Genomic DNA, 11,747 nt, shown 5'->3' with positions numbered 1-11,747 from the left:
CGACTAACTTTGGGAACTTATCTTTTTCTTCTTCCTAAACCGTCTTTCTAATGCCTTTCTTAACACCAACTCACTTCTGGCCGTTCGCTTCTGTGAGGAAAGGTTCTGGTCCCACGGTTGTCAATTTGATATTACCGGTTAGGGTGTCCTGCTAGGTGTCTTCGGTAGCATGGCTCCCCTCTTCTTCTTTTTTGTGTGTTTTTGTTGGTTTTGTTCTTATTTAAAGCAAGAGAGTGTAAATTCGCACATCTGACAGTTGTTTTGCGTTTTGTCCTCAAAGCGGCCGTGGGCTGTGCGTTTCCGTCGTACTTTTGCCATTTAAATATAGCCTTTCCGATTACGTTCCTTTTGTACTGTAAACGAAATCTAGCTGACAGATACATGTATGACTCTCTTCAGAGAAATAGAAACCGTGTTATTAAACATTTTATATAATTCTAGCTGCTGGTTGGAATTCGCATTTTGTGGCAAAATACCATTTTATCAGAATGAAATAAAAACTGTATACAAATCCACCAAGTATAACGAATAACAGCGTGTATCTGTGGACTTCCGGTCACGCTTACTTCGGTAGGGATCAACCATGACACTTTCCAATTTTGTTATATATTGGTTTCTGGTATAATAATTGAAGCATGGCGTTGGGCGTAAACCTTTGGATGTTGTCTGTCTACAAATGCTAGAAAAATATCCTTCCCAACAAAATAAAGCAGTTGGATTGATGTGCAAAGATACGTTCCCGTCCGTCTTCAAACCCAGACATTCGGACAGCTAACGATGTACCCTTACTGTACCTCAGTCTTCCAAAACACGTACGCTCTAACCCTACGCGTGCATTTCGCAGTCAGAGGACACCGAAACAGCCATGGCTTTGATAGAACGTTAAAGATTTGTTTGATTTACTTGGTCAAGGGGAGGTCATCCAAGTGTCATTGGAATAAGCATTGTACACATTAGCAACGTTTAGGCCTATCTCGATATCCTTGATCAATCGGACCGCGTTCCTGGCATATTGACTAAAAAGTGGGGCTGTGTCAAAGGAAACATTAGGAAGAAAAGGATTGTTAACAAACAGAAAATATAAGATCCAAAATTGGGGTAAATTCTCAAATTTCTTGTTTTACTCAATGTTATGTGCTATATATCAACTAAAACAGATACTCATTGTTACTCGTAATTGAAACAAGCAAATAGAGTATTTCGAAAACAATATATGTCAAGTGCCGACCCCGCTAGCTAATACACTGTAATGACTTATAAAGATGCTGATTAGGTGTTAATTTCGGAAAATGGAAAGTATACAATTAGCTAATTGTAACTGACTTAAATGTAATGATACAAGAAACTGTAATGTAAAATGATGACAAAGGAATTATACTAATCAAAACAGTAATGGCGACTTTGACCTTACAACCCTGAAACTTGAACTTGGTCAAGATAGTATCTTCCTTTACTAGTATCTTAAGTTTGATCAAAATCTCTCAAGGAATGAAATAATTAGAGCATTAACATTGACCTTGAACAACCCTGACATTCAAGTTTCATAAGAATAAGATATATAATTTTCCTCTTTGGAAGCCTGCGAAGTTTGATGAGAATCCCACAAGGAATAAAACCGCTGTAGTGCTTCAATTGGTGTATTCCATATACAGATACATGTATTCCATATACAGACACATGTATTCCATATACAGACACATGTATTCCATATACAGATACATGTATTCTATATACAGATACATGTATTCCATATACAGACACATGTATTCTATATACAGATACATGTATTCCATATACAGATACATGTATTCCATATACAGAACATGTATTCCATATACAGACACATGTATTCCATATACAGATACATGTATTCCATATACAGAACATGTATTCCATATACAGATACATGTATTCCATATACAGAACATGTATTCCATATACAGACACATGTATTCCATATACAGATACAGACTTTGAGGACTCCTTTGCTGACTGTTGAAGGTTCATTTTATCAGTACGTAAGATATGGTGGGCCGTTGGGGACAGGAATTTAAACCGATATACCGTGACTGTAATTTGCAGTGGACAGCACTGTTATCGAATAATCTCATTGGTCTGTACTCTTGACAAACATTACTACATCTCGAACGGCGGTCTGCTTTGGAAAATGCAGTCACACCAGATGAAGGTCCGAAACATGCAATACTCTTGATAAACATCCCGAGATTTAAACAAATCAATTGTCTGAAACCTCCTAGATATGAAGTTGTATGGTACAGCAGGAAACTCAAAGCTTTCAATAATGTATTTTACACGGACATATCTGTGATGAGTAATGTCTGGTATCATTTCCTGGATGGTACCAGATTTAATATGTTTGCAAATAGATTTAGGTCCGTTTGTATCTTGTACCACCGATCCAACTTAATTTGTTCACCAGTCATAACGTACCACTCTGGCGTAATCCTCTCGAAGTAGTAGACTAATAACATGATATTGTAACATGAGTTTGATATTAGATACACAAATTGTCAAACATAATCGTAGCTATAACTATATGAGATTAATTGATATAGATACACTCATCGCCCTCTATAGAAAGCATGATACATCTGAGTGTACTCTATAAATAATATCACTTCGAAAGAAAAAACTGGCTTCAATGTATCGACTTTGTTTATCCACGGAATGGTGCGAAGGCGGTAAACTGGTACATGTAAATAATAATCACGATAAACAGCTGGTACTTCCAGTCAGCACACCCTGTTCTCCAACAGCAGGGTTAGTTTACCCTTAGGGGCTGCAAAAGTCTGGTAGTCGTGCGATACAAAAGCACATCCGGGAGGGAGGCGGACTCTGAAGTTCTGTATCAGCTGACAAAGACAAGTAACATGTGTTAAATCAATTAAATGTAATTACTATCAACATGAACACCAAATCTTAAACTTATCAACATCTTAAACATATTTACTCAAAGGTCAATCACTGTCATTTATAACGAATATAAACATCGTTAACATCAATACTGACAGGTTAAACACTGTCATTTTTAACGAGTAAAAACACCTTAAACATAAGTATTGTTACTCTCGGTATACATGGGATGTCGTATAACCCTCGGGATACTACACAACAACTACAGGGGATGTCGTATAACTCTCGGGGTACTACACAACTACTACAGGGGATGTCGTATAACCCTCGGGATACTACACAACAACTACAGGGGATGTCGTATAACCCTCGGGATACTACACAACTACAGGGGATGTCGTATAACCCTCGGGATACTACACAACAACTACAGGGGATGTCGTATAACCCTCGGGATACTACACAACAACTACAGGGGATGTCGTATAACCCTCGGGATACTACACAACAACTACAGGGGATGTCGTATAACCCTCGGGATACTACACAACTACAGGGGATGTCGTATAACCCTCGGGATACTACACAACAACTACAGGGGATGTCGTATAACCCTCGGGATACTACACAACAACTACAGGGGATGTCCTATAACCCTCGGGATACTACACAACAACTACAGGGGATGTCGTATAACCCTCGGGATACTACACAACAACTACAGGGGATGTCGTATAACCCTCGGGATACTACACAACAACTACAGGGGATGTCGTATAACCCTCGGGATACTACACAACTACTACAGGGGATGTCGTATAACACTCGGGGTACTACACAACAACTACAGGGGATGTCGTATAACCCTCGGGGTACTACACAACAACTACAGGGGATGTCGTATAACCCTCGGGATACTACACAACAACTACAGGGGATGTCGTATAACCCTCGGGATACTACACAACAACTACAGGGGATGTCGTATAACCCTCGGGATACTACAACTACAGGGGATGTCGTATAACCCTCCGGATACTACACAACTACTACAGGGGATGTCGTATAGCCCTCGGGATACTACACAACTACAGGGGATGTCGTATAACCCTCGGGATACTACAACTACAGGGGATGTCGTATAACCCTCGGGACACTACACAACAACTACAGGGGATCTCGTACAACCCTCGGTATACTACACAACAACTACAGGGGATGTCGTATAACCCTCGGGATACTACACAACAACTACGGGGGATGTCGTATAACCCTCGGGATACTACACAACAACTACAGGGGATGTCGTATAACCCTCGGGATACTACACAACAACTACAGGGGATGTCCTATAACCCTCGGGATACTACACAACAACTACAGGGGATGTCGTATAACCCTCGGGATACTACACAACAACTACAGGGGATGTCGTATAACCCTCGGGATACTACAACTACAGGGGATGTCGTATAACCCTCGGGATACTACAACTACAGGGGATGTCGTATAACCCTCGGGATACTACACAACAACTACAGGGGATGTCGTATAACCCTCGGGATACTACACAACTACTACAGGGGATGTCGTATAACCCTCGGGATACTATACAACAACTACAGGGGATGTCGTATAACCCTCGGGATACTACACAACAACTACAGGGGATGTCGTATAACCCTCGGGATACTACACAACTACTACAGGGGATGTCGTATAACACTCGGGATACAACAACTACAGGGGATGTCGTATAACCCTCGGGATACTACACAACAACTACAGGGGATGTCGTATAACCCTCGGGATACTACACAACTACTACAGGGGATGTCGTATAACCCTCGGGATACTACAACTACAGGGGATGTCGTATAACCCTCGGGATACTACACAACTACTACAGGGGATGTCGTATAACACTCGGGATACAACAACTACAGGGGATGTCGTATAACCCTCGGGATACTACACAACAACTACAGGGGATGTCGTCAGAACTTGTTAATAAAAATAAAAATAATATAATCACCTTTGCAATACCAATTTGCATCTCCCTTTCGGCAAATCGTCTTCCAACACAATTTCTGTTTCCATGGCCAAATGGCAAATTAGAAAACGCTTTGATAACCTGTGATGTTGAGACATCGGTGCGAATCCAGCGTTCAGGTATAAACTCCTCGGGATCGTCAAAGTAGCGAGCGTCCTTCACCATTACGGCGTTAGCTATCAGTACGTTTGTCTGTGAATGTAAACACATTAGATTGTACAATTAAACACAGGGGAGCTTAGTAACAGAGTGAAGAATGTAAACCGAAGTTAGTAGCAGGTAAATAGTGTATACCGAACATAGTAACAGGTAAATAATGTACACCGAACACAGTAACAGGTAAATAGTGTATACCGAACATAGTAACAGGTAAAAAGTGTATACCGAACACAGTAACAGGTAAATAGTGTATACCGAACATAGTAACAGGTAAATAGTGTATACCGAACACAGTAACAGGTAAATAGTGTATACCGAACATAGTAACAGGTAAAAAGTGTATACCGAACACAGTAACAGGTAAATAGTGTATACCGAACATAGTAACAGGTAAATAGTGTATACCGAACATAGTAACAGGTAAATAGTGTATACCGAACACAGTAACAGGTAAATAGTGTATACCGAACACAGTAACAGGTAAATACTGTATACCGAACATAGTTACAGGTAAATAGTGTATACCGAACATGGAATCAGGTAAATAGTGTATACCGAACATGGAATCAGGTAAATAGTGTATACCGAACATAGTAACAGGTATATAGTGTATACCGAACATAGTAACATGTAAATAGTGTATACCGAACATAGTAACAGGTAAATAGTGTATATTGAACATAGTAACAGGTAAATAGTGTATACCGAACACAGTAACAGGTAAATAGTGCATACCGAACACAGTAACAGGTAAATAGTGTATACCGAACATAGTAACAGGTAAATAGTGTATAACGAAGTTAGTAACAGGTAAATACTGTATACCGAACATAGTAACAGGTAAATAGTGTATACCGAACATAGTAACAGGTAAATAGTGTATACCGAATATAGTAACAGGTAAATAGTGTATACCGAATATAGTAACAGGTAAATAGTGCATAACAAACACAGTAAGAGGTAAATAGTGTATACCGAACATAGTAACAGGTAAATAGTGTATACCGAATATAGTAACAGGTAAATAGTGTATACCGAACATAGTAACAGGTAAATACTGTATACCGAACATAGTTACAGGTAAATAGTATATACCGAACATGGAATCAGGTAAATAGTGTATACAGAACATAGTAACAGGTAAATAGTGTATACCGAACATAGTAACAGGTAAATAGTGTATACCGAACACAGTACAAAAATATAACAGGTAAATAGTGTATACCGAACACAGTAACAGGTAAATAGTGCATACCGAACACAGTAACAGGTAAATAGTGTATACCGAACATAGTAACAGGTAAATAGTGTATACCGAACATAGTAACAGGTAAATAGTGTATACCGAACACAGTAACATGTTAATAGTGTATACCGAACATAGTAACAGGTAAATAGTGTATACCGAACACAGTAACAGGTAAACAGTGTATACCGAACATAGTGACAGGTAAATAGTGTATACCGAACATAGTAACATGTAAATAGTGTATACCGAACATAGTAACAGGTAAATAGTGTATACCGAACATAGTAACATGTAAATAGTGTATACCGAACATAGTAACAGGTAAATAGTGTATATTGAACATAGTAACAGGTAAATAGTGTATACCGAACACAGTAACAGGTAAACAGTGTATACCGAACATAGTGACAGGTAAATAGTGTATACCGAACACAGTAACATGTTAATAGTGTATACCGAATATAGTAACAGGTAAATAGTGTATACCGAACATAGTAACATGTAAATAGTGTATACCGAACATAGTAACAGGTAAATAGTGTATATTGAACATAGTAACAGGTAAATAGTGTATACCGAACACAGTAACAGGTAAACAGTGTATACCGAACATAGTAACAGGTAAATAGTGTATACCGAACACAGTAACAGGTAAATAGTGTATACCGAACATGGAATCAGGTAAATAGTGTATACCGAACATGGAATCAGGTAAATAGTGTATACCGAACATAGTAACAGGTATATAGTGTATACCGAACACAGTAACAGGTAAATAGTGTATACCGAACACAGTAACAGGTAAATAGTGTATACCGAACACAGTAACAGGTAAATAGTGTATACCGAACATAGTGACAGGTAAATAGTGTATATCGAACATAGTAACAGGTAAATAGTGTTTACCGAACATAGTTACAGGTAAATAGTGTATACCGAACATGGAATCAGGTAAATAGTGTATACAGAACATAGTAACAGGTAAATAGTGTATACCGAACACAGTAACAGGTAAATAGTGTATACCGAACACAGTAACAGGTAAATAGTGTATACCGAACATAGTGACAGGTAAATAGTGTATACCGAACATAGTAACAGGTAAATAGTGTATACCGAACATAGTGACAGGTATATAGTGTATACCGAACATAGTAACAGGTATATAGTGTATACCGAACATAGTAACATGTAAATAGTGTATACCGAACACAGTAACAGGTAAATAGTGTATACCGAACACAGTAACAGGTAAATAGTGTATACCGAACATAGTAACAGGTAAATAGTGTATACCGAACACAGTAATAGGTAAATAGTGTATACCGAACATAGTAACACGTAAATAGTGTATACCGAACATAGTAACACGTAAATAGTGTATACCGAACACAGTACAAAAATATAACAGGTAAATAGTGTATACCGAATATAGTAACAGGTAAATAGTGTATACCGAACATAGTAACATGTAAATAGTGTATACCGAACACAGTAACAGGTAAACAGTGTATACCGAATATAGTAACAGGTAAATAGTGTATACCGAACATAGTAACAGGTAAATAGTGTATACCGAACACAGTAACAGGTAAATAGTGTATACCGAATATAGTAACAGGTAAATAGTGTATACCGAACATAGTAACAGGTAAATAGTGTATACCGAACATAGTAACATGTAAATAGTGTATACCGAACACAGTAACAGGTAAATAGTGTATACCGAACATAGTAAGAGGTAAATAGTGTATACTGAACATAGTAACATGTACATAGTGTATACCGAACATAGTAACAGGTAAATAGTGTATACCGAATATAGTAACAGGTAAATAGTGTATACCGAACACAGTAACAGGTAAATAGTGCATACCGAACACAGTAACAGGTAAATAGTGTATACCGAATATAGTAACAGGTAAATAGTGTATACCGAACATAGTAACAGGTAAATAGTGTATACCGAACATAGTAACAGGTAAATAGTGCATACCGAACACAGTAACAGGTAAATAGTGTATACCGAACACAGTAACAGGTAAATAGTGTATACCGAACACAGTAACAGGTAAATAGTGTATACCGAATATAGTAACATGTAAATAGTGTATACCGAACACAGTAACAGGTAAATAGTGTATACCGAATATAGTAACATGTAAATAGTGTATACCGAACACAGTAACGGGTAAACAGTGTATACCGAACATAGTAACAGGTAAATAGTGTATACCGAACACAGTAACATGTAAATAGTGTATACCGAACACAGTACAAAAATGTAACAGGTAAATAGTGTAAACCGAATATAGTAACAGGTAAATAGTGTATACCGAACATAGTAACAGGTAAATAGTGTATACCGAACATAGTAACAGGTAAATAGTGTATACCGAACACAGTACAAAAATGTAACAGGTAAATAGTGTATACCGAATATAGTAACAGGTAAATAGTGTATACCGAACATAGTAACAGGTAAATAGTGTATACCGAATATTGTAACAGGTAAATAGTGTATACCGAACATAGTAACAGGTAAATAGTGTATACCGAACATAGTGACAGGTAAATAGTGTATACCGAACATAGTTCAGGTAAATAATGGTAAAAAGTGTCAATGTAGTCCTAATCTGCCTTTATTTCTTTCTGACAGGATATGCTATGCCTTCACATCGGACGGACTTGTGACTATGTAAGCTTGCGGATGAAAAAGTAGTAAATGTATTATTCTTGTGGCACAATCATAAATAATGCTTTTCGCCTGTTATCAATATAACGTTGCCGGATTGGGCATTTCAGTGTGACGACTATAGTGCCTTCAGTGGCGCCATTTTGGTGGACACCCTCCACCAGTGAATATGCTGTGTAAATAGGACGTAACACAATGATAAACCGTCTCACTTTCTCAGGGATGTGGTATCCTCCTATGGTCATGTCCTGGGATAGGTTCTTCAGAAGTCCCCCAGAGGACGGGTAATGTAGCCTACAACGAGTCCCCGTACAGAATCAGAATTAAGAGTGACGAATATCAATCAAAGTGTCCCACAATGACATTGACCTACCGCGACACAGGGACATGTGCTCTGAGAAGATTTTCAAATTATAAATCTTATTTATATACAGTGAATACTATCGTACATGTGTCAGCTAAATTACGTTATCTAACCTAATATCGGGATAACTGCATGTTAAATCACACAATACACACAGGTGTACAAACCTCATAGACTCCTTGATGCATGCTTTCAGGTAGGGTAGTGATGACAGAACTGTATTGGTGAGAGGCTGTCCCGCAGTCAGACCCGCTTCCTGGAGCTCCTCATACAATTTATCCTGCTTATCAGGATTGATGGCAAGATTCTGTAGCACTAAACTTAACGTCTTCGCTGCCTATAAAATGAATATTAAAATAGAAATGAAAGGTATAGAGCAATCTATGTATTGTTACAAACCATATACAAGTTAGGTGATATTCACAACAGTAGATTCTCATGAGAAATATGCCCCGAACTTACAGATTTACACCGGTGAGTGATTATGATAAAACAATCCACTATCAGTTTAATTTTCTACGTCCTCTTAACAGCTAAGGTCACATATATATACATGTATAAAAAAAAGAACCACGAAACACGGAGACAAAACGACTTCCGCATGATGAACATGAAAATAATATCAGCATCGGTACCGTCATTTTGCCAATATGTTACAACTTATGGAGACAGATTAATATAAGTACACTGTACTTGTTTCTGAATCCGATCATTTTCATTTGTTGCTGTTCTACATGTTGTATTGAATCACAAATAAAATACAATTTAAACTAATATCAGCAGCTTTTCAGGGCGACATGGGTAACACATTCAAACTTAAGGCTAATAGTGGCCCTTTATGTTTCTGCCTCTAATAGGCCCCATACTAGTTAACTTTCCATCACAGGCTAGTGGTGATAAGCCTGGTATGTATGTCTCTAGGAAATATAAATAAGTATGTCTGTAGGAACTACCAATAGGTATGTCTGTAGGAACTACTAATAAGTATGTCTGTAGGAACTACTAATAAGTATGTCTGTAGGAACTACTAATAAGTGTGTCTGTAGGAACTACTAATAAGTATGTCTGTAGGAACTACTAATAAGTATGTCTGTAGGAACTACCAATAAGTATGTCTGTAGGAACTACCAATAAGTATGTCTGTAGGAACTACTAATAAGTATGTCTGTAGGAACTACTAATAAGTGTGTCTGTAGGAACTACTAATAAGTATGTCTGTAGGAACTACTAATAAGTATGTCTGTAGGAACTACTAATAAGTATGTCTGTATGAACTACTAATAAGTATGTCTGTAGGAACTACTAATAAGTGTGTCTGTAGGAACTACTAATAAGTATGTCTGTATGAACTACTAATAAGTACAATGTATGTATGTAAGAACTACTAATAAGTGTGTCTGTAGGAACTACTAATAAGTATGTCTGTAAGAACTACTAATAAGTATGTCTGTAGGAACTACTAATAAGTGTGTCTGTAGGAACTATTAATAAGTGTGTCTTTAGGAACTACTAATAAGTGTGTCTGTAGGAACTACTAATAAGTATGTCTGTAGGAACTACTAATAAGTATGTATGTAGGAACTACTAATAAGTATGTATGTAAGAACTACTAATAAGTACAATGTATGTATGTAAGAACTACTAATAAGTATGTCTGTAGGAACTACTAATAAGTATGTCTGTAAGAACTACTAATAAGTATGTCTGTAGGAACTACTAATAAGTGTGTCTGTAGGAACTACTAATAAGTATGTCTGTAGGAACTACTAATAAGTATGTCTGTAGGAACTACCAATAAGTATGTCTGTAGGAACTACCAATAAGTATGTCTGTAGGAACTACTAATAAGTATGTCTGTAGGAACTACTAATAAGTATGTCTGTAGGGACTACTAATAAGTATGTCTCTATGAACTACTAATAAGTATGTCTGTAGGAACTATTAATAAGTGTGTCTGTAGGAACTACTAATAAGTATGTCTGTAGGAACTACTAATAAGTATGTCTGTAAGAACTACTAATAAGTATGTCTGTAGGAACTACTAATAAGTATGTCTGTAGGAACTACTAATAAGTATGTCTGTAGGAACTACTAATAAGTATGTCTGTAGGAACTACTAATAAGTATGTCTGTATAAACTACTAATAAGTATGTCTGTAGGAACTACTAATAAGTATGTATGTAGGAACTACTAATAAGTGTGTCTGTAGGAACTACTAATAAGTATGTCTGTAGGAACTACTAATAAGTATGTATGTAGGAACTACTAATAAGTATGTATGTAAGAACTACTAATAAGTGTGTCTGTAGGAACTACTAATAAGTATGTCTGTAGGAACTATTAATAAGTATG

The 11,747-nt window shown here is 37.2% G+C and overlaps 1 protein-coding gene across 1 annotated transcript in view; it reads right to left on the bottom strand.

Moving 5' to 3' along the window:
- Positions 1–1,850: 1,850 nt before the first annotated feature.
- The window catches only part of LOC117338588 (cytochrome P450 CYP12A2-like), a 49,245-nt gene continuing 39,348 nt past the window's right edge, over positions 1,851–11,747 (bottom strand). Inside the window, exons 7-10 of the mRNA XM_033899945.1 lie at positions 9,562–9,731; positions 9,243–9,324; positions 4,910–5,119; positions 1,851–2,873 (exon numbers count right to left, since the gene is read on the bottom strand). Coding sequence (XP_033755836.1) covers positions 2,754–2,873; positions 4,910–5,119; positions 9,243–9,324; positions 9,562–9,731 — 582 coding nt within the window. The 3' untranslated portion in view covers positions 1,851–2,753. The remainder of the gene's footprint in view (positions 2,874–4,909; positions 5,120–9,242; positions 9,325–9,561; positions 9,732–11,747) is intronic.

The sequence above is a fragment of the Pecten maximus genome, chromosome 11, assembly GCF_902652985.1.
Source record: "Pecten maximus chromosome 11, xPecMax1.1, whole genome shotgun sequence".
In the NCBI taxonomy this organism is placed as follows: Eukaryota; Metazoa; Mollusca; class Bivalvia; order Pectinida; family Pectinidae; genus Pecten; species Pecten maximus.
Note: the sequence above shows the minus strand (reverse complement) of the source record. Positions and strands in the feature narration are given on the sequence as shown.